This window comes from Spermophilus citellus (genome assembly GCF_964194105.1).
Source record: "Spermophilus citellus genome assembly, chromosome: 4".
Taxonomy (NCBI): domain Eukaryota; kingdom Metazoa; phylum Chordata; class Mammalia; order Rodentia; family Sciuridae; genus Spermophilus; species Spermophilus citellus.
The window spans coordinates 41164270-41189077 of NC_138185.1; the positions used below are offsets into that span (position 1 = coordinate 41164270).

The 24808-nt window shown below is 37.9% G+C and overlaps 1 protein-coding gene across 2 annotated transcripts in view; it reads left to right on the forward strand.

Moving 5' to 3' along the window:
- Nucleotides 1–24808, forward strand: part of MACROD2 (mono-ADP ribosylhydrolase 2) — a 2040087-nt gene that overhangs the window by 1848913 nt on the left and 166366 nt on the right. For both annotated transcript variants that reach the window (XM_081290808.1, XM_081290809.1), the window contains exons 10-11: nt 223–267; nt 7434–7517. In XM_081290808.1, coding sequence (XP_081146934.1) covers nt 223–267; nt 7434–7517 — 129 coding nt within the window. The remainder of the gene's footprint in view (nt 1–222; nt 268–7433; nt 7518–24808) is intronic.

The following is a 24808-nucleotide window of genomic DNA, read 5'->3' on the forward strand; positions in this document are numbered from 1 at the left end:
TATGTAATAATTTTATAAAACATAAATGTAAACCCTGGATATTAAATAGTGCCTTAAATGTGTTCACTTTGTAACTCAACACAATGATATAATGCAACAAAAACGAGTGTCTTTTTACTGAGCTCTTTTTTTAAAAAAATATATTTTATTAGTCAAAGTGGAACATTCTGGGATTTTTAGCTCTTATATGAATCTCTCTTTATCTTCTCCTACTTTTATTAGATGATACCAATGAGGAAGAGGATGTTGACATGAAAGAAGATTCAGGTATTGAACTTATGATTTTATTATTTGAGACGGGTTTTTCTTTATTTATACCCTATATTTTTTCAAAGAAAGACAAAATCAGCTTAATAAAAATAGAAATGCATGCTCAATGTTGTAAAATAAGGAAGTAGTTGCACTAACTCTTAAGGCAAAAACTATGCTTAACATGATGTTATAGTTTATTATAGCGTTGTATAATAAATCACCCCCAAAACTTGGTGCTTAGAACAACCACTTATGCTCATATATTTTGTGCATGAGGAATTCAGAAAACATAGCAGAGATAACCCAATCATCCTGTTCCATGAAGTCTGGGGCTCACAAGAGTCTCCAGAGCTGGAGGCTGGAATCATCTGAAAATTCACTCATTTACTTACCTGGCTGGCAACTGATTCTAGCTATCAGCTGAAACTTAAATTGGAAAATTTTTCTGAAATACTTGTACATGGCCTCTTTATGTGGCCTGGACTTCCTGACAGCATGATGGCCAGTGGCACTTCTCTTGAAAAGGTGAGCGAGCCAGGGAGAAGCTTTACCCTTCCTAAGATCCAGGGTCACAAGTCCCATTGAATCACTTCCACTGAACTATACTCTTTGGAATAGTCCTCCCAGCTTCAGGATAGAAATATAGATTTAATCTCTTGATGGTGAGTGGTTCTGCAGAGCAGGTAAAACCTAAAATGTTGCTGTGGCCATCTTCGGAAAATACAATTTCTATATATGGCATGTTGTTCTCATTATCTGAAATTAAGATGCATGCCAACTCCTTAAGTGTCTATGAGGGAAATCTAGTAGATAAAAGCATGTGTTCTTGCCTAAGGTAGACACTTAATATGTCCTTACTAATGAGTACAATGAATACATAGATCAATAGCCCTGTATTCAATTCTAGCTACACCACTTATTGACCTTCAGCAAGTGTCTTTTTCTATAAACTTCATTTTATGCTTCTCACCAGATTGCTTCTTTTAAGGGAATAAGTGAGGTAACATACCTCAAATGTTCCTCATAGTTATTGGGCCACAGTAACGATTCCATATATTCTTGCTTTCTTTTTTTCTCTCTGTCTCTCATTTCTAACAGATATTGGAAAGGCATAGCACTTAATTCTATGTTCAAGATTCCCATGCTCTCCATTTCAGCAACTGCACTGCTCTCGCCATGAAATTGGGCCAGGTTTCAAAATTAAAATAGATGTCTTGGCGGTTCTAATTTTGTGTTACCCCCTATTTGTTGCCAGAACCCCCTACAAATGACTGACAATCTCAATTTGAGCAGCTCTGTTAATAGGAGGCTCTTCAAATTCTGCTGCAATAGATTTCATTTGGTTAAAATGGGCCTCCTGCTTATTCAGTTAAACTTCTCTCTCTTCCCTGACCACTGACTATCTTCCTGGGGAAATAACATCAGTTCCCTTTCTTCATGAAAGTTCATTGGAACAATGATCATAGCTTCTATCTACTCTTCCCCAGTCCAGACATGTCTGATTTTTTAAAGGTCCTCTTGATCTCCCCAAAAGCAATGGATCAAGAGGGCATGAGAAGTTGTGGGAGGATCTGAAAGTCAGAAGCAGGAATGAAGAGGGTGGTAGCATCTGTTGGTGCCCTACCTATGTCCCCTCAGCATTCATTATTGTTTTATGATATTAGCTTTCTAAAGAATTCTATTGCCTCCTTGCTAAAGACTTTGCTGTGGTCATGAAGGCAAACTCAAGGTACCAAGTAGTTAATTTCTCTGGACTAGCACTCCAATCAGTGCTGAACAAGAACTGGTTAATCACCCACCATTCCTGTAGGCTACATCAGCGGCAAGTTATATTCCATTACCACCCAGTACAAATAAACCGTGAGCCTCAGATCTGAGCTTCATGTACAATTTTAGATTTTCTCATGGTCACGTTAAAGAAATAAAATGAAATGAAATCAGTTTTAAAAATATTTTGTATAACATCCCAAATAATGCCATTTTGACATAATCAATATAGAAATTAGATTAATTACATATTTTACCTTTTTCAAAACTAAATCTTTGACACTGCTAATTTTTAGACATTGGTGTGTATCTTACATTCACATTGCAATTCAGACTAGCTACCTTTCAACTCTCATCCATGATATGTGACTAGTGGGCTGTGGTATTGGACGTCATGATTTTATACCATCATTCAGAGTTCTCTAGGAGAGTTGAGCCCTGGATGCCCACAGTGCAGATTTTTTGGTATCAGCTGTCTTCTTTTTCCTATCTCACCTTTCTGGTGCTTCCTGGAATAATGTCTCAAATTAACTACTCAAACCCTTGCCTCAGTGTTTCCTTCTGAGAAGATTAGATTTATTACAAGGATTCTACTTGATTTTTTAAAAACATAAAGCCCAAGACAAATTTTCTACTAAAAGTTTCAATTTCTAGACCCATGTAGAATGTCTTATTTTTTAAAGAACAATATTTTATCAAAAAATACGTTGTTGAGAAAAGGTTTTAAATGGCCACCCTGCTGTGGATTAACTTCCACAAATGAATGTTAATCTCTGCTATTCTCATTTATCTTGCTTCTATAAAGTGTCCTTGAAAGTGTTGTCTGTGGGGGTATAGCCCTTTTGTTCAGCCAATATAAGAACCTTATCTTGTCATGGATCATTTGCCTAAGTGCCCTAAGTACATATTTTTAGGCAAAGGGAGTTGACTTCTTAATGAGATTTAGATATCTATCCAAACCACTGAGTGATTTTAAGGAAATCATTATTAATGCTAATGCAGAGTATACAGGGTTGGAGTCAGCATTTGAGGTCTAGGGCATTAATTGGATCATCATTTCTGATTTTAGTCCCACCAGATTTCCTGGGATTCTTATCTCCTGCAGCTGAACACAGCTGTTAAAGTCACACTCGAAGGCCCAAGGATACTAAGCCACTCAGGCAGAGTGGGCTTGGGGAGCTACTCTCCATTTCCTAATATCTGAGTGCTAAAATCACGGGGGATTTGTGTGCTGGATGGTTCCCTGGCGTGCCAGCTGGCCCTGACAGACGTTGGTGTGCAGACTGGCTTTATTCACACTAGAGCGTGTTTGTCCCCAGGAAGCATCTGAATCAGCGTCTCAAGACCAATAACTGCTGCCTTTCCTCTGTCCTGCATCACCTTTTCTAATACAAATAAAAAAGCTGGAGGGATTTTTAAGAATGCAATTCACACAAGTGAAGGACTACTTGAGTGAATCAACCTGTCAACAAATGCTGTTGAATGATAGTAAATAGCAAATTAAATACCGAAAAAACAGTGGTGTTCTAGTAAAATGATAGAGTAGAGGAGCCCCGTGTGAAGAGTTTGCAGATTTTTGTGGTGTGAATACACCTACCATGTTTCGTTTGTTGTTTTTTTTTTTTTTCAAACTATCCAACATGAAGCCAATGAGCGTGAGAGTTCAGAAGAGATGGTGCAATTAATTGGTGTGAGCTGGCTTAGATCAGCCTCAGCACACCGATGCTCAGCCAGTTTTTAATCAAGCATCCACTTGTGCCAATCACTTGTCATGCATGGACTCATTTCATATGTACAACATTATGAGGTAGGAAATGTTATTATCAAGGCTTAAGAGGGATTAGTTCTTGGTTAGATAACACAGCCAGAATATAAATCCAGATTGGCCTGACCCCAGGGCCCAGGTTTGTAGCTTTCTTTCTCCTATGTCCAGACTCTTATAGTGTATAGAGGTAGGAACATCTCAGATATCTGTGTCAGACAAGGTCTTTCTTCATGGTGAAGCGCCTATGAGAAATGGAAAAAAAAAATAGACTAGCTTAAATTCCCAGGATTCCTTTAATGTCCTTTAATCATCATCTTTAATCTTAGCGTGGTAACTATTTCCCCATGTCCTTTTATTTCCATGGCCATGCACTGTTGAAATTGGCCCCAGTCTGAGCCAGCAGGGATAGAAAATCAGCAACCACCAATGGCAACTCAGTCACAGCAGTGCCAGGTGTACAGCTGAGTTCCCCAGAGGGCAAAGTCATGCTCATGGCAAAGCTCCAGGTTTCAACAGAGGCAACCTAGAAAACACAGCACACTGTCAAGGAGAAGCCTGGGGATGCTTTTGAGGAGAAACAAGAACAACTTACCCTTTAGCTCCCCCGGAGTTTCCTGCTGAGCCACAAGTAGAAACCTGGACACAGAAACATGTGTATCAGTGGCTTTCATTTGAATGCTTTAGAACACTTTAATCATGGGTATCATGAGATGATAGAATATCCACATCATGGACAACTTCATAATTAATATGCATCCACATCTACTGACTACTCAAGGAGAACCCTACAACTTTTTTCTAAAACAAGATGTTGCAGGCTGGGGATACAGCTCAGTTGGTAGAGTGTTAGCCTTGCATGCACAAAGCCCTGGGTTCAATCCCCAGCACCACCAAAAAAAAAAAAGAGAGAGAGAGATGTTGTAGTTGTTTTTATTTTTTAATTTTTTTTAGTTGTCGATAGACCTTTATTTTATTTATTTGTATGTGGTGCTGAGAATCGGACCCAGTGCCTCTCACATGCTAGGCAAGCATTCTACCACTGAGCCCCAACCCCAGCCCCAAGATGTTGTAGTTTAAGAACACTTAAATATTTTAAAATGTGGGCAGTTGTCTTTCTAAATCTCACCCACTCCCCAAGAATTCTCCCTCAGGTGGAAAACCAAGAATTAGGAATTTAAGACTTCCTGGTTTGGAATTGGATTTCCAGCACTGGAAATTGTCCTGTTGGTCCCAGTTGCAGATGACACACTTCAGGAGCACAAAAGGATTAGAGTCTTCTCCCAGTGAGATTGCAAAAGTCGCCTTGCCCATTTTATGAATCTCTTTGAGCCAGTATTTGTGCTCAGTGAGCTGTTCCAAGTATCTCATTTATTTTTGCTGAACCCATTCCAAAGGTCAACACACATCTCACACCTGGTGACAGAAGTTGGGAGGGGAGGGCTGCTAATGTAGTCATTGGCAAAATTTTTCACCCTGGCTGTAGTAATGACCTTAGATGTGTTTGACTCGCAACCCAGAAAAAGTGAGCCTAGTGCCCAAAACCTTTGTAGTCTATAACACTAAAGATTTTTAATAACACATCTATCAAATGTGGGTTTTTAAAGTTGTTCTGTTCCTTTTTTAATAAATGGGAAAAGAAAAACAAATTGCCATAGCTCTATAGTATAATTTTGGAATCCTGGCACAAGGCAATAGCTGCCAAGAGAGTGAAAGTTAGACATGGGCGCCATTATATATTGACTTTAAAAAAAGGCCTGAGTGAGGCAAATATAAAATAGAACTTAAAATAAATTTCTTATGGTACTGCTAGGCACCAAGGATATAAGAGGAATTGGAAAGTCAAGTGCCCTTGTCTCATGGAACTCACATTCTTGGGGACTAGGGTGGGGAGCGAAACATAAAGAAAAAAACAAAAGAACAAGATAATTTCAGATATAACTGATGTGTTTGGAAGAGACCTCCCTTGTGAGAGCCCCCTTAGATTAGGTGGTCAGAGAAGGCCTCTCTAGGGAGCTGAATTTGATCTGAGATTCAAAGAGTAAATACAGGGCAGACATATACATATATGTGTTCCAGGGGTGGGTGGGGGAAGCAACAGCAGATGCAAAGACCCTGAGGCAGGAACTAGCTTTTCAGTGACTGAGGAACACAAAAAACAAGGCTAAGAAGGTAGATGAAGCCCAAATGAAGTACAGGACTAGACCATAGAGTTAGATTAGGATCTTATTCTAAATAACGGTATTTTGAAACAGGCAAGCGATATGACCTGCCTTGTTTTCCAAGATCGCACTGGCTGATGTGTGGAAAACAGATCAGAGGAAGTAAAGAGTAGAAGCAGAGAGATTAGAAGGCTATAAATTAGAATTTAGAAGATTACTGTAACCCAAGCAAAAGCTGCTGCTGTTTTGAGTGACTGTGATTACAACTGATGAGCAGAGCAGATAAATCTGGGATATATTTCAGAGCAGAGCTGATAGGACTTGGGATTGCTTGGAATGGAAAAGTAAAGCAAGAGAAATATTGAGGATGGCATCTCAGGTTTGGGGTTTAGCTCCTGAGTGGGTAGCACATAACACCCATCCCTGAGCTGTGCAGTACTGGGTAGAGGAGAGGTTTCTAGACCCCCAGTGTATGGCTCTGGCTCACATTAAGTTTGAAATGCCTGACGGGAGTTGAGTGAAGGGAAATCATCAAGGCTGAGAGGAGTGGAGCACACTTCAGTCCCAACCATGAAGGGACAATAGGGAGTGGGTAGCCAGAGGGCCCAAGAGACAGAGAGGGCCCTGTGGAGAAGACCAATTGACAGGGACTTTAACCTTAGACTAAGGAACACAACCATCTCGAGAAGACTACCAGGATTCTAGGAAGCAAACACCCTGGCTTCTCCTGAGCTGGATGTAGCAGGAAGCCAAAGAACCAGGAAGCTCCCAGCTGAAGACATAAACCCACAGCTCAGTAGAACCCCCAGGGCTGGACGCGTAAAGCAATGCTGAGCAGAGCACACTGTATCAGAAGGGATGAATTTGGAGACACATTCCTAAAAGTATCTTCAGAATTTAATTTATTAGCCTCCTTGGACAGATTTAGCAAAACACCGAGGGAAATGGGAAGCACAGTAGTTTAATTGGGGACATGTGGAAGTTGTTTAGAATCTGGATTACTAAAGAAGTCTGTTACAAAGAAGCAATAGAGTTTCAGGCCCCACCTCACCCCTCAAACACGAGATGACATTGCACTTCATCTAGCCCTACTTTGAGGACTATGATGAAATGGTCAATGACCACTGTCAATCCATGAAGTTTTATTCTCTTGGAGAAAAACAATATATATGATTTAAGGTTCCCTTATAGAAAAAAAAAATTAAATTGAACAAAGCACTTGTCTGTAGTTCATGTGTGTGAGTCATTAATGGTGTCTACAAAAGAAAAAAAATTGTTTTAGCTAAAAACCTTAAAGTTTAAGTCTACGTAGGTTGGAGAATCAGGAGTCCTTGCCAAAATTTAGCTCAGCTGTGATGACAGATGAATCTGCAATTAAGATTCAGTGTGTGTGGGTTTACTAAAAAGAAAACATCTTTAAACTTCAACACAATTTTGAACCCTACTGGTAAATATTTAAATAAGAATGTATGAAATCTTTGTACTTCCAGAGGGGGTAGAGCCAAAAGGTCTCTCTCCACCCCACAAGAAGAGCAAAGCAAAGAAGCTAGAAGGTTCAAAAGACTCTAGTGAAGGTAAGTCCTGTTCTTCCTTCCTTTAGAAAATTATACTATGAAAATAAACTTGTATTTAATTTTAAATTTTGTGTAGTTCAGATATTCTTAAGAGTTCAAAAAATTACACAGCAATTCTATTATTCTTTCCTTATATATTTACTATCCTTTGCATGTAAGGATGGAAAATCAGATTTGGATGTTTTTGTTAAGGTAAAAACCAAATTTTATGTTTTGGGGGGTTTGTTTGTTTTTATTTTGTTTTGTACTGGAGATTTTAACCCAGGGGCACTTTACTGCTGAACTACAATCCCCAGCCCTTTTTGGTTTTTATTTTGATAAAGGATCTCACTGAGTTGCTTAGGGCCTTGCTAAGTTGCTGAGGCAAACCTTCAACTTGCAATCCTCCTGCCTCAGTGTCCCAAGCCACTGAGATTATAGGCATATGCCACCATACCTGGCATAAAAACCAAATTTTAAAACTTCATTTTCTCAGTATTAAGTACTTTCCATCTCTGGAAATTGAAAATTGTGGGAAGTGCTCACAAGTTACATGTTCTGAAACTCTGTAAAGGTGAAGGTCAAGATTGACACAGGAAGATCTGTGCTGTAGCAGTTGGCTTATTGGCATAATTTGTTTATCTCATGAATAATACTCAGTCTTTCCAGAATCAAACCTCAGCTGTGAATGCTGGAAATGTTTTGTCTTTAATGTTCTCTTTTATTTTCTAGAAGCCAATGTATCTTTATATTCTTGCACTTGAATGGGCAGGTCCAATTTTGCTCAGTTTTGTAAAGAAATGATGCTCCCCTTTCTAGCACTGGTACAACATCCAAGTCATTCAAATGTTCTTTTAAAAAAATCTGAACAGGGTATTTTTTTTCAAGTGAAGATCAAACCTAAGCATATTCATAAACTTCTAAAAAGGAACATACCTATTATGTCTTCTACTTTCTTGCCTGGAGCCCCATTTCTTTGGTGAAATGAAGAGTATAGTATTGCTGATAGAGTCAATTCTGCCCTTGAGGGAAGAAGATGCTAAGATGAAAGCAAAAGTGCAAATATTTATTGGGGATTATGCTTTTGAAGAATAAAGGCAGAGGAATAAGAGAGGGAGAAGGAGAAGGAAAAAGAGAGAAAGCAGGAAGAAAGATGAATTAGGAATATCCTCAGTCAGCAGTGCCATTTGAGAAAGTCTGGGGAGGCCTGATTGTTAGAGGAGTCTCGTATTAAGCAGGAATGACTGGGCTCTAATATCGTACTGTCCCATGCTCGGTCACTGGTTGCAAGCTGCACAGGGGGAAAATGGTCTTGGCATGAACCCATGTTCATGTTTTGGATCCCTAAAGTGTGGCTGCCAGATGATGTCAGCTTATTTCTCTCCCAGCAGCAGGTTGTTGCTTGAACAGAGATTCTGAGCAGCACAAACCATCACTATACAGCATCCTGGATAGTGTTGTGGGTCCAGGTGATCCGTGATGACACTGCTTTCACCCTCCTCTGGGTCAGAACCAACTGAGAAGGCAAAGATTTAAGAAAAGTGAAAATCAAGATATTAGCTTAATTCCTAATGCAGTTAAACTGGAGCCTCTTATCACCCTCTGATCACTCTGGCTTCCTTGCCAGAGAGGTCTTACCTTTTATTTTTTTTTCATGAGCAAGTGTGTAGGTGTCCTCAGCTGACTGGACAGAGTCTGCCCTGGTGAGCTCATTATATAAAGAACAAATCAGGACATCCCTTCCCTGCAGGCAGGTGGGACTGAGAGAGAAAAGATGAGGCTGTTCCTTCTGAGCTCACTAGAAGTGAGAAGAGGTGAAGAAGGACATAAACACATAGCAGTGGATGTTCTCTCCCTTTCATGCAAAAATAGCAAGGGATGAACATTCCCTACTAATGGTAGAGAATGGAAATAATATGCATAAAATGCCAAGCATAGAGGTCTGGCATTCTGTTTCTGGTTAATATTCTTAGTACTCTCATAATCAGGTCAATGAAATGTGCTTAAATGTTTAGAAACATTTAGTTAAAAAAAAAAACCACAAAAACACTTAGTACCATGGAGAAGGCCAGAAACTCTGCCTGACCCCAGATGATAAGCTTTGTTAGTAACTGATGGGGAGAAGAACCAGGGTGTCAGTCTCACTGAAATTAGGACATTCAGTGGACAGTCTCTGAAGATCATGCTTAGGAATTGAGTTAGGAGCAAAACAATTGTTTTTTCTTTAGAGAAGAACTCACTGAATGTTTCTCAACCAGAGCATGTTCTGTCTATGTGGAAGATTGTTTTCCAGAGCTTGAGTGTGTTGTTGTTACTGAGTCCCAAAAAGTGTGTAATAAAAGGTAGCAGTTGTGACGCCTTTAATCAAGAAGGGATTCGTCCAAGTTGCTCCTTGCATCATAAATAAATGGCTTTGTTGAGGAACATCATCCGCTAATCCTAATATGACTCAGTGATACAGCTTCCCTTCCACCAAATATGTGATCTTGGAATCCTCTCTGAGTCATTAAGTCTAAGATGAACATGTGATAACTGTGGATTGTTTCCAGGGACACTCTGACTGTCACATCGTGGTGAAATGTAAACGTTAGTCATTCTCCAAAAACACGGGAATTGTGCTTTTGTTCCTAAAACAGCTTCAAAGCCAAATTTTAAAAAAAAAGTAGAAATCACTGGGGAAGGAAGGAGCACAAGCATGATGTGACAGGCAGTGGCAGATGATTCCATGATTCGGTGCTTTTTATCCATCAGTGTTTCTATTTTGACAAAATAACCTATGTGCCTGAATTCACACATTATACTGTTGCATATCTTTCATTTCCTGTCATAATACAGAGCCACAATCATTCTTTCCCACTTAGTATGCAAATGGAATAGTGTATCCCTGGGTGGAGAGGTACATTTTAATGTGGATCATGACCCTTCTTTCTAGATCTTCCTCCCAGTTTATAGTTATTGGTCATTTCTAGCTCGTTCTCTTTCTCTCTCTCTTTCTCTCTCTCTCTCCCTGTCCCTCCCTCCCTCCCTCTCTTTAGATCCCTCCATTTAACACCCCCCCATCTTCCTTCTCTCTTCCCTTGGAGTCCCCTCCCCTGTTTCCACCTCACAGAGACTACTGATTGCCTCAGTTTACTTTGAAACACACATTCTCAGAAAGGATCATAGAAATAAACTCACCTAGATTCCCTAGCATGTATAATCATGACAGCTACATTTAGACCCAGAAGTAGAATTTGGAGACCATATGGTCAAATTTTCTCATTCTACAGAATTTTGTAAAAGTACAAGCTGCAAATGGCTCTTTAACATACCCAAGTACATTCAGTGTTAATGTAGCAATCTCTCTCTCTCTCTCTCTCTCTCTCTCTCTGTCTCTCTCTCTCTCTCTTTTAAAGAAATGACATAGCCTTTGCAATCTTCTTCCCTTTCTCCTTTCTGGAAATTAGAACAAATTTTTTGAAGGATGAAATGTTGCCAACATTATAGCTGTAATTGAAGGATTATTGCTTCAGAAAATATTTTTTACACTATTGAACATCAAAACTACAAATATAACAATTCTAAATCTATTTTTTATACTGTGGACTTTTATATAGAGTTTTCTTTTTATTATTTTGGCCGAAATCTTGTGGACCACAGTGCACTTTGATTTAACATGCCACTATACAATATTAATAATGAAATTATTAGTAATTTTATACCACAGATTGCTTGTTTGGCATCTGATATAAGTGTTAATTCTGAGAACCCAACAAGTCATAAACAGAATTATTTGAAAAAAATCTGATTAATGATAGTTGTATTACTTCCAGTTCTCAACAATTTAAACCAATTTCTTTCTTCTTAAAAAATTAAAAGAATGTCAAATATTACTTAGCCATATAAAAGAATGACTTGATGACTTTTGGTGGTAAATGGATAGATCTGGAGACTATCAGGCTAAGTGAAATAAATCAATCCCCCTAGACAAAAGGTCAAATGTTCTCTCTGATATGCAGATGCTAACACACAATAGTGAGGGGCAGGTAGAAGTTCAGTGGATAAACCAGGCATGGTGGCCCACACCTATAATCCCAGCAGCTCAGGAGGCTGAGACAGGAGGATGGTGAGTTTAAAGCCAGCACTAAGCAACTCAGTGCAATCCTGTCTCTAAATAAAATACAAAATAGGGCTCGGATGTGGCTCAGTGGTTGAGTGCCCCTGAGTTCAATCCCTGATACCAAAGGGAAAAAAAAAAAGTTCAGTGGATTAGACAAAGGAGAATGAAGAAAGGCGAGGGGGATGGGAATAGGAAAGACAGTGGAATGAATCTGACATAACTTTCCTCTGTTCATATTTGAAAACACCACAGTGAAACTCCATCTCATGTACAACCAAAAAATGAGATCCTAATTAGAATAAATTATACTCCGTGTATGTATAATATGTCAAAATACACTCTACTTTCATGTATATCTAAAAATAACAAATAAAAAATAAATGAATGTCATTATAGAAAACTTGGCACCTTTAATAAAATATGATTTTCATATAGCTCCATGATTCAGAATTAAATCTAGGAGTTCCTTTAATAAAAGTCTCTCGGGCTTTATTTGTTGAAAATGTTGTTATTTTCCAGTTTAATTTTCATTCTAAAGGATCATGTCTAGGTAAAAATTCAAAGTGGAAGATAATTTTCTTGCAACATTTTGAAGATATTTTCCCATATTCTTACAAATTCTGTAGTTGCTGAGAAGTTCTCTCTCAGTTTCATTGTGGCTTCATTTTAGTTATCTTCTCCTTCTGGCTGTTTTGACAATTTTCTCTATCTTTTGTATTCCATGGTTTCATTATGATGAGGTGGTATGAATTTATTTTTATTTATATTCTTAGTATTGTCTGTACTTCCTGGATCTGGAAATGAGCGTCTTTCGTTAGTTTTGTTAGTTCACTAAATATTGCTTCTCTATGACTTTCTATTCTCTCTCTTCAGCTCACATTGCATTCTGTCTCTCTTCTCATTTTTATTTCTCATGATTTCGTTTTAAATTTCTCATTTTATTTGCTAATTTTCTGTTCCACTCTATTCAATCCAATGTTTAACTCTTCACTAAATTTTTTACTTCCATTATTATCATCTTCCTTCGTTTATAAATTTTATTTGGTTCCTTTTCAAATATACCTGGCCATTCTTTTACTTAATTAACATATAAGTATCTTTTAAAATAATCTATATTTTAAAAAAATAATATAGTAAAGTAAAACTTATGGTTGTTCCTTTTGTATATTGTCTGTTCAATTGTCATTTTACTTAGACTTTTTATCTGTGAAGACATTTTGAAGTTGGTTTAAGAACTCATTTATTTACATTGATTTTTCTGAAATGCCTAAAGATACTACCAATTTAGAGATACTTTCAATACATATTTGGCTTAGAGTTTTTGTTTTGTTTTGTAATGGTTCTTAAACCCATTTTAGTATATATGTAAAACTGGGAAATCTTAATAGAGATGTTTTTCTTCCTTTTATCTTTCTGTAACAAATTCTAAAGTTGATATAGGAAAATTCCCTCTGTATTCATAACCCAAGGACTGGCCCCTCTAGATCTCATATATATATGGCTCACTCCAACTCTATCTAGTGGTTCTCAAAAAGTATACTTGAATCTGTATTATCAGCATCACTGGGAATTTGTCAGAAATATCTAGGATTCATCCTAAACTGGATCAGAAACCTCAGGTGCAGTCCAGTAATCTATATTAATGACAGCTCTCCAGGTGATTCAGATGCATGCTCAAGTTTGATAGCCTCTGTTCTTAAATGTAGACATCTGGGATTGGCAGATGCCTAAAAGTGAACACTGTCTTCTATCATTGTTTACAATTCTTATTTCAGACTCTTTCAGAATTTTGGTTTCTAGAGATTTCCCTTACATAAGCACCAGCTCAGCCATGTATTCAAGATCAGTTATATAAATATATAAAGAGAGATATAGATAGCACATGTCTACAAATAAATATACACACATACTTTATATATATATATATATGTATATATGTGTGTGTGTATATATATAATATAATATATATATATGTATATATGTGTATATATATATATATATATACACACAAAAAAAAAACATATGTATGTAACACATAGTCTGGATGTGTGTATATATAGATATACACACACACTTATATATTTTAAAGCAAAAACATATTTCAATTAAAAACTAGTCAGACTTTATGCTGCTAAGTTTAGTGGCATGTTTAGAATAACAATTTTCTCCATACATACATCTCCACTGTTTTCAGTGGCTTTTGGTAATGAATGTTGCATTTCCATCATACTTTTACAGAAAGCACTAGCATTTTGACTCTTGCTCTACAATTACCTTTGCATAGCATATTCAAGAAGCATGCATGGGATGCTCAGTCTTCAGGAAACCACACCTTGCAATGCTAAGTCAAGAAGCCTGATACTATGCTTTAAAATATTGATGATCCCTTTTGTCAGATGAAATTATATGTGGAATATTTTGGAAACTAGAAATCACTAAGCTAGTGTAAAGCTTCTAATGTTAGTATTAGAATTATTATTAATTTTTTTTATTAAAGTAAATTGTTCTGAATACATGAACCATTTGTGGAATGTCCCTCGTATTTCCTGAGAAGCAGGATTTTTTTCTCTACCCTATTATTTTCTCTGCATATTGAAGTATCATGTGACAGGCTGTTTTGTGAGTGACTGGACAGAAGGGACATTCTATCTTTCAGAATGCCATGCAGCAGTTCATGCATTATATTCATAAGCATGATCTTTAATTTAATTTTTTTTGACAAGTGCAGTGAAGGGTAAAATCAGGCAGTCATAATTCTGACTTTGCCATCACTCAGACGAGCTTAGTGATTGACCAGCTTTTAAAGAAAAAAAAAAGCAGGAATGAGGAAAAGCAGCTCTCTCATAAAGAAAAGCTTTGTTTTATTCTCTAGATCTCAAAATACCAAGCAAAATGTAAATTTCTGTGGTGAGAATCAGAATTCAATAAACGCCTATGCCACCATCTTGCTTTAATTATGCTCTTTTTATTCTGCTTGATGCAGAGCCATTCTGAGCTAGCCTCTGTCGCAAATTAGTAGAAGGAACCAACAACCTATTTCATTTACTCATTAAACACTGCAGAATCAGCTCTAGGACTTCACATGGAACTTAGAGAACGTGACTTTTGTGGCATTTTCCATAGCAAGAAGAGTTAAACCTTCCTGGGCAAAGTAACCACGGTTCTGGTTTGAACAGGAACCATTCCAGTTTATACCTGTTGTCATTGTCACTTATTAGCAATGCTCCATTTCCCTCTTGGAAGTGTCCTAGTTTAGAAGATAACATTCATGTATCCCTCTGTCCATAAAAAGTTCAGCAAGAGTGAGTGTTGGCAGAGAGAAGCCTTGATTGTCTACATTCTGCTTCCTACTTGGGCAGTTTTTTTCTAGCCCAGGACTCATTTTCTCATACACTAAATAGTAGGGGAAAAAAAACCCTACTGTGTGGGACAGTAGGGAGATTTTTTTTGAAGATGCTATAAAGAAACCACCTGGCACATTAGCAGACAAGAAGAGCCAGCAGATCAAAGTATATTGACTCTGAAACAGAAAAAATTTCTTTTTGAAAAATCTCATTCATTTTGTGAATCAATGATTAAAATTCCTGTTAATATGAATGAAATATTTTGGAAGTAGAGATAAGATTCGGAGTACATTGACTCCGTGTAATATTTTAGTAGGATTTTCTCATTTTTTTTTTCCTTTTGGTTTACTCAGAACACTCTGCCCACCTCCCTTCCCAGAGTTTCCCCCACCAACTACATTAATTCCTGCCCCAAGCGGACTTTCTCCCAGTCTAGCCTCTCCTTCCTGAACTCTGTTCTCCTTATCTTTGAGTTCAGCTTCAGAAGAAACTACTCTATCCCCAACATTTACACAACTACACACCTCAGTCTTTCCTCAACCTGTACTAACTACCTCTAAAACTTTCTGTAGGGCTCCAGCTTAGACAGGGGAATGAGCGAGGAAAGTATTATTGGCTATCAAGTCAGATTTTGCCACTATGACATTCATTGTCTGGCTCCCATGGTCCCTTCAGATCTACTTTTGTAAGATACTAGGGGCAAGGATCTCACCTATATTCTGAGAATGGGCTTTAAAGACTATAGGCTTAGTCCCTACAGTCTTATTCCTCTGCCTGAGCATTTCCCAAAATGTGACTGATGGAACCATAAAAGGGGTACCCTAAAGCCCTTCTAGTGTATCTTCAAAATCAAAATGATTTTTGTGTGGAGCTGTGGTCCCAAGTCTCCATTCACCTGGAACATGGTGTGAAGGGGACCCACTGGTGTTGTGCAAGTGATGGTACTGCAGAGGTACCCCACAGCATCCTTCCTCTACCCACATCACACAGCTCGTCACCACCCAGTTTCTCCAGGCAGTCTTCCAAATAGTTTTGGTAAATACTATTGTAATTCCCTTTATCTGCAATTTTACTTTCCTAGGTTTCAATTAGTGGCTAACCATGGTTACAAATATTCAATGGAAAATTTCATAAATAAGTAATTCATAAGTTTTAAATAACTTTTACCACAGCATATCATTATAATTACTCTTATTACTAGTATTATTTTTAATCTCTTACTCTGCCTAACTTATGTATTATGCCTTACCATAGGTAAAAACCTATGTTATGAAATATATGGAATTTTCCAAAATGAGAAGGGCTGAACCTATCTGGTAGAGGAAAAAGGGGAAAAAAAAAAAAAAAAAAAAATATATATATATATATATATATATATATATATATATATATATATTTCTCTGATATCCAAAGTTTCAGACATCCACTGGGGGTCTTGGATCAGATGTCCCATGAATAAAAGAGGACTATTCTATTTTACAATATATACATTGTTGTAAGCACTGAAGAAACACAAACATGCAGACATACACACACACACACAAATGCCCATATGCTTTCTTGGGGTTTATGTGTTAGAGTATGTATATGAGGGTGTTAACTGATTCATAAAAATATGCAAGTCAAATGTTGCATTATTTTTCTGTTGCTGCCTGATAATATATCATAAAACTTAGAAGCTTAAAACAATAATAAACATTTATTATCTCAGAATTTCCATTCATCGAGAATTTGAGGATAGCTATCTTGATGGTTTTAGGTCAGACAAGTCCATGCTAATGTATGACATTCTAGGTCATAAAAGACAGTGTGGCCACGGCTGTGTTCTCTCTTCAGTCATAGGCTTTGGGGTGAGGATGTCTGAGGACCCTTTAATAGCCCTATAGAGAGATCCACATGGCAAGCAACTAAGGCCTCCTATTAACAAACAACATCAGTTTGCAAGTCATTTCAGTGAGCCAGCCTGGAATCAGGTCTTCCAGTCCTAGACAAACCCTCAAATGACCATAGACCTGTCCGACATCTTTACTGCAACTTCATGAGTGACCCCAAGCCAAGTGTCATGGGAGGAAAATTAAGCAAGAGATAAACACTACGTATGTATTTAGTAGGCTTTTCATCACTTTGACCAAAATACCCAACAAAACTTAGAGGAGGAAAAGTTTATTTGGCTCTTGGTTTCAGAGGTTTAGTTCACTGTTCCGGGCCGAAGGTAAGGCAAAACATCATGATGGAAGTGGGTTGGAAGAGTGCTGCTCCACTTTTGGCAGCTAGGGAGCAGATAGAAAAAAGGTGGGAAGGGACTATGGGAAAAATGAACCCTTCCAGGGCATGACCTACCTCCTCTAGCCATGCCACACCTGCCAATAGCTACCACCCAGCCCATTCCAACTGGGACTGATTAGGTTACAACTGCTAAAAATCCAAACATTTCACCTCAGAACATTCCTGCATTAACACAGAAGCTTTGTTGGGACAACTGGTATCCAAAACATAGAACCAAGTGTGTATGTGTTTGTGGGACTAAAAGGAGAGGGAGAATTAGGAGACAGGCCAGGGTTTCAAATATATCAGAACTCACTGATTATTGAGTTGATATATGAGAAGAGACCCAAAGAACATAAAAAGTAAGCAAGCAAGAAGCTCTCTGGTGAAAAAAATATTGCAGTAGAGGAAATTAAAGTCTAAATGAGGGACATAAGAAGCAAAATTTTAGTGCAACAGCAGCAGTCTGAGCAAGGGAGAGAATGACTGGAGAGGGTCACTGCCGTCGGGTCCCACAGAAGAGTGGGACCCACATGTGAATGTGCATCAGAGTCACCTGAAGATGCATTAATTCCATTCCCAAAGTCTCTGACTCAGTAGGTTTGAGAGGTCCAAGAATTTGCATTTCTAATGAACCTCCTGGTAATGATGATGTTGTGGGCTGGGATGTCTATTTTGAGAATCAGCATTTGGGGTATTATGGGCTGCTGTAAGAACTTTGGCTTTTTCAAAACCTCAGTGAAATGGGAATAGAATACTTGAATCAAAGGGATATGCTCTAACTTAACATTTCAAAAGGAAATTTCTGCTTGTTGTGTTGAGAGTAGACTAAGGAAAGAAATGGGAAGGCAGTTTATTGAAGCCAGAGATACTGGGGGTTTGACCCCTGTTTGCAGTAAAACAGTGAGAATTTTTGGTCTAATTCTGAACACATTTTAAAGGGAAAGTCAAATTCACTGACAGATTGGATGCAACAAGGAGACAAGTATTAGCCTTTTCATCTTCTCCACAATTGCTGAATCTAGAATAGAAATTATACCCTGTTTATACTTAATTTAACCTATGTAGGAAAAAGAATTCTTCAGCATTCTTATCCTCCATCATGACTCTTCATGTACTTCTTGCTCACCCCACCCTAGGGCAGATCACGAAAGCCCACCTGAGCCTAAATTTCCAAAGAAGCAAAAGTAAAATTTTTAGACATGCAGAAAATTCTCATAAAATAACAACAAAAAGAGTGAAAGTACAAAAATATTAAGAAAACAACTAAGTACAAAGATGATTATTTTGGATGACTTAGATACTATGGATTCCCAGATGGCCTGCTCTCCATGAAAGGTGTTTATCACTGTTTCAGTCAGCACCTTTCCATTTAAGGGATGGTCATAAAATTGCTTTCATTTATGATTGTCAAGCTCAGAAAGAAAGAAAGAAAGGAGGAAAGAAGAGATGCAAGCTTAAAAAGAGTCCTGAACTAGGAATCAGGACACCTGAATTATATTTTTATCTCTTAAATGTATATTTCAATCCTTCACATAATGTCTAAGGTCCCTTTTGCATATCACATTCTATAGTTAGTTGTATATAACCCTATCAATGAGAATTAGTTCTTCATGCTCAGTAAATATTTACCTCTTTAATTTTAAAACTCTGAATCATGATTTTAATGGCCAAGTGGACCTTTGAGAATATCTAGGGTATCCCTCTCCATTCATATATATGGAAACTTTCTTTTAAAACTCTTCCAAAATTATCTAGAGGTCTTATGAAAGATGATAGTGAGTTAGCTATTTAAAAAAACAAAGAAAAAAGGTAATTTTATCAGGGATATACAGTGATTCTCTTCATAATAATTTATATAGTATTTTCCTTTAAATCTTACAAATAAATTCAGACTACATGTGTTTAACCTTTGTCTATTTTGATTTCTAAAACTAAGGATAAAAATAAATCATTCATATGCATTCATTTTTGTTTTATTGAAAACTCATTCCTTGGGTTTATAGAGTTTAAACATTAAAGTGATCCCCCCACCCATGCTGGCACCATACCAGTAGGACGTTTGAGGGTTTATAATATTGGGTACTAATTTTTCTACAGAGAAAGGATTTGTTTTGCTTTGTCTTTAAGGAGAAGAATTGCTTTTTGAACAGTATTGGATTTCCACATTAGGATTTTGCTGTTATATTTCAAAATTTCAATTTTCTAGTGTAACCAAGTTGTGCTTTCCTACTATACCAGAGAGAGCCTTAAAACTGTCCACCTACACAGGAATTACCTGGCTGCACGCCACACTCTCTAATGCCTAGCTGAAGTGCGCCCATTCTCTCCTAACTCTTGTCATCTGGAGCCATCAGAGACAGTCTTAGGAAATGATTTCACCTCCAGGGATCACCCAACTGGAGGAATGATACACAGAAAACCAGGGTACTCTATTCTCCCTGGGCAATGATGTTAGCAGATCTACTTGAATCATTTCTCAATTCTCTATCCTGAGAATTCCCTGCTGGCCTTTAACAGTGGTTACTGCTGGCAGGAGGAAAGTAGACACATGGTTTAGGAGGAAGGGGCAGAGAGATGGAAAGCTGGTTCTAAAATGAGTAGTGAAAGTGGGGCGGTTCTGCTGAATGCTTGGTAAGCAGCTGCAAACTGCTGCTCTTAGGGGACCTTCTCATTCCTTCAGTCTAAAGCAGCCCCCATGATGAATGTTGAAAATGCAGCTTCCTGTCCTCTACCAAATCAGAAAGCTGCATATTAACTACCTACAATGCATATTTGAAGCACCATTTCTGTTGCAATTTGTTTTATTTTAAACAATCTCAAACTTATAGCAAATTTGCATGGCATGTAAAAAACCTTTTTTTTTTCCTGAACTGTTTGAGACTAGGTTGTCAATCTGAAGTCCCTCACTCTCAAATATTTCACTGAGCATTTTCTACAAATATAAGCATTCCTCCTACACATAAGCACCATAAAAGAGATCAAAATCAGTACGTGAACACAGATGCACCACTACCATCTAATTTTCATACACCATTTAAGTTTTGCCAATTTTTCCAATGATGTTGTTTTTAACAGAAAGATCGTGAATAAACTAAGTGTTCCATTTTATTGTCATGTCTCTTTTCTCTCCCCTAGTCTGGAATGGTTCACCTGCCTTAATTGGACTTTAGCATTTTTGAAGAGTATATGTCTGTTATATTGTAGAAAATTTCCAGTTTGGGTTTGTCTGAGTTTTTCCATGACTAGATTGAAGAACTATCACAGAACCAATGGTGTATTCTTTTCACATCATGCAATGAAGTGTGTGTGATGTTAGTGTCTCATTAATATAGTGTTCATTTTGATGATTTGATTAAGGTGGTATCTGAAAGGCTCCTCAAATTTTCCCTCTATTTTTAATTAATTAATATCTTATAGGAAGATATGTGACAACCACTTAACGTATTTCATTACTCATTGAACTTACCATTTATTTATTTGTATCATTATGAGTTCATGATTTCCTGTTCCAGCCAATGAACTATAATTATGCCCTAGACCTGGCATAATGATTTGAGAGATATTATCTAAAATATACTGGTTAGCTGATCTTCATGGTTAAATGAGGAAAAACAGCTCATAAGACCATGCCTTCTCCATCACTTCTTCCAGCTGCCTAAATGCTCTTCTGTAAACCTTTCATTACAGCAGTGATCATGACAGCGAGTTACCCAACCCTGGTTAGACCTTTCAGAGTGCAGCCCAGTGTGGTACCATGTGAGGATGAGAGAGCGAGCTCCAAAATGTGTTTGTTGTTTAGAGTTTTAAAAACTCTTTATTCGCTCCCTCACCAAATTTCACTTGTTCTTTGTTTAATACTAAATCAACAAATCAGCAAAGGGTTATTACACATCTGTCCACATGACCTTGAATTGGTATCTATTTTTTTTTTCCTTTTGTAAGTATGTAAATGCACATGAGGCAGAGGTCATGTCTACACTGGCAAGGTTCATTGTGTCAAAGTCCTATCCTCCCTGCTTGCTCCCCTGGGTAGATTCTCCCCTGGATTAGCCTTCTTAATTGCCATCTGTTCCATAGAGACAGATCTAAGGGTAGAGGTCAGGAAATTTTTTAATAAGGCTTGTGCATGTAATCCCTCTCTTTGACCTTCCAGATGATTCTCCAGCTTTCTTTATGCCTTGAGACTCTCCTCTAGGGACTACATTAACTGAAACCCCTCAAATTCAAGCTTTGGATTGATTAACATTTCTCCCTAATTGTCTCCCCCAACTAAAAAAATTTAATATCCTAAATAGACTGCAAATGTTCATGTGTTTTGGTGTTTTGTAGGGCACAGACCATTGTATAAACTAAGTTTTGTAGGATATTTATTTCCCTGTCAAGAACAAATGTTTGTCCTCTCCCTACATTGAGAAAGCATAGCCTAGCCTGGTAGGAACTGATCACAGGAGATTGGGAGGAAGGAGCATTAAGGGCACTTATTCTCCTCCACCCTTGAGCCAGACATCAAGGACACAATAAGACAGCAAGGACACAACACTTGCAGATGAACCTCTCCACCTCTAGCTATCACTAAGTTTTGGTTAATCATTTCTCAGGGTAAAATGTGGCAATGGCTTCCCTCCATTGCTGGCCCTATGGATATTCACTGTCCTTTTTTCAGTTTCCTTAATTCCGTTGACATCTTTTTAAATACCCCTTCATTAATCTCTTCACACTTGTTTAAATATACCCTGCTTCCTGCTGGGACCTGGGTTAGTCTTTTTCTGTTGAAATGTCTATCACCATCACCATCTGTGGCCTAGTATCTTAGGTTTTACATTGCTATAATCCAAAGACCTAACAAGAGCAACTTAGAGGAAGAACAGCTTATTTGGGTTCACGGTTTCAGAGGCTTAGTCCGTAGTTCATAGTCGGCTGACTCCCATAGCTCTGGGCTCAAGATGAGGCACTACATCGTGGCAGAGGGCTCAGCAGAGAAAGCAGCTCAGGATATATAAACCAGGAAGCAGAGAGAGAGCCCTCTACTCACCAGCAACAAACTATAAACCCCTAAGGCACACTCCCAGTGACTTACTTCCTCCAGCCATCCCCTGTCTGCCTATACTTACCACCCAGTCGATCCATACCAATGGATTAATGCACTGATTAGGTTATCCCTACTAAAATCTAATCTTTTCACTGCTGAAAATTCGTGCAATGTCTCACCCATGAGCTTTTGGGGATCACCTCATATCTAAGCCTTAACACTCAGCCTCCAAGTCTGACAGTTCCACTTCAACCACATTCTATATTTACTCGCTTTTCTTTCCCTTTCTGCAGCTCTTTTACTTCTCATTCAGCAGCAATGTTTATCTTTTAAAATGCACCTTTGTGGTGGTGGTTTGGTTTTTTGCATCCTTCTTATTTTTCCCCCTTTGTTGTATTTTCATTGTCATTGCATGAATATGTGTTTGGATATAAAGCCATAATATCTTAAGCACATGCATGTTTGAAGTTTCTCTTTCTTAGCTTTAAAAACACCCAAGTCACCCTGGCAGTTCTTAAATACTTCCTCCACATAAGTTGGCAAAAGCAGATGTCTGTCACAGGTACAGTTCTGTGGATGCATAACAAATCACCCTCAAACATGTTTGCTTAAAATAAGGACATTTATTTTGCTCACACATCTACAAAGCTAGGAGAGGTTCAGCAAGTATAGCTTGTCTCTGCTGTATTTGGCTTCTGCTGGGGTGGCTCAGATATTAGAAGATAGAGTCATTAGGAGGTTCCCTCATTTACTTGTCTGAACCCTGGGCTGAGAAGACTCAAACAACTGAAGGCTGGGAACAACTAGAGCCTCTCGAACATCTCATTAGCTTGATGTAGTCTTTCTATGTGATCTACCAGGCTCAGGGCTGTCTGACTTGTTATACATTGACTCAGATCTCTCAAGTACTTATTTCAAGAAAAAAAAGCTTATTGGACTCCACATCATCTTTCACTGACTTAGCCTCATAAGTCTTTTGTGTCATTTTGACCACATTCTATTGGTTGAGGTAGATAAATCCTCCCAGGTTTAAGGGGAGAAAACATAGATCTTACCTCTTGCTGGAAAGTCACATTGTAAAAACACAAGAAGTAGGAAAATATGTAGATAACATATGTACTCGTGCAGCAGTTTTGGAAAACACAATCTGCTCCAGTATCCTTCCAACATGTATACATATGTAAATAACAACTTCTGAAACCCTGTGGAATGAAGTTCAGATGACACTACTAGAGACTACTAATGGAACGCAAGTGAAGATAAGAAGCTGTAAGTATGGAAGTCAATATTTATTTTGCATAATCATGGAGTTCAGCATTCAAGAGTGAGGAGATCCAGACTGGGTACAGACAGCTGGGGAGATTAAAACTCTGAATTCCTAGCCATGTGTGGTGGCACACACCTATGATCCCAGCTGCTTGGGAGGCTGAGGAAAGAGGATTGTGAGTTCAAAGCCAGCCTCAGCAACCTAGAGAGGTTCTACAGCAACTCAATGAGACCCTGTCTCTAAAATTAAAAAGGGCTGAGGATGTGGCTCAGTGGTTAAGCACCACTGGATTCAATCCCTGGTACAAAAAAAAAAAAAAAAAAAAAAAAAAAAAAAAAAAAAAAAACCAAAACAACAACAACAAAAACAAAAACAAAACAAAAAACAGAACTCTGGATTCCTGTCTATGCTAATTGACCTTAGTAAGTCTCTGGTATCTGTCAATTAATTAAAGGATTTAATCTTTATGATCTGGATGCCTCTTCCAAAACCCTGATTCTGTAAAAGGTTGAAGTTCAGTTATACCATCATAGACTCACCATTTGTATTTCTTGCTTAAACTCACTCTTCTGAAAAATCTGCTGACTCTAAATTCCATTGCTTTTGCTGAGAGGACAGTCACACTCTGCTGTCTATGCAGCTCTACTAAATCAAGTGTGAGCTTTAAGTCTTCAATGGCACCAAGCGTTATTTCAAGAATTATTCTTCCTTTGTATATGAAAATTTGCGTTTTGAATATGTGCCATCAGAGAAGTAATAGGAAATTGGAGATTGTATTGCAGCCAAGTCAGAGGAATACACACACACATACACACACATGTGTGTGTGCACACGCACACACCTAGCACTGCTCTTTTTCTCTAAGAGACAGTTTTGATGGTAGATGAGAGCATAAGAGCACTAAATTCAAAGGATAGGAGATATAAAAGAAATGGAAAATCAAGTAAAAGGCAATCCCAGGATTGTCCTTGAGGCCCTCTTTGGAAAATATCTTCATACGCAATGATACTCTTAATAGGTACATTCTGATAATGGTTACAACAGAGCTTGGTGTGGCTGAAGCCCTGAAATGATAAGTGTATGGGATTGCACATATCAGTCCATGCAGTATTTTTAAATCAGTAATTTTTTTATACACTCACAGGTTATTACTAATGTATAAACAAGTGTGAGAACAATAAGCTACCTACCACACAGTTTGTGTAGGCCAAGACTCTCAGATCCAAGGATAGAAAAGCCATTTCAAACTGGTTTAAATAAACCTGGATCTGGAAAGTCTATGTGAAATTGGATCAGAGAATTAAA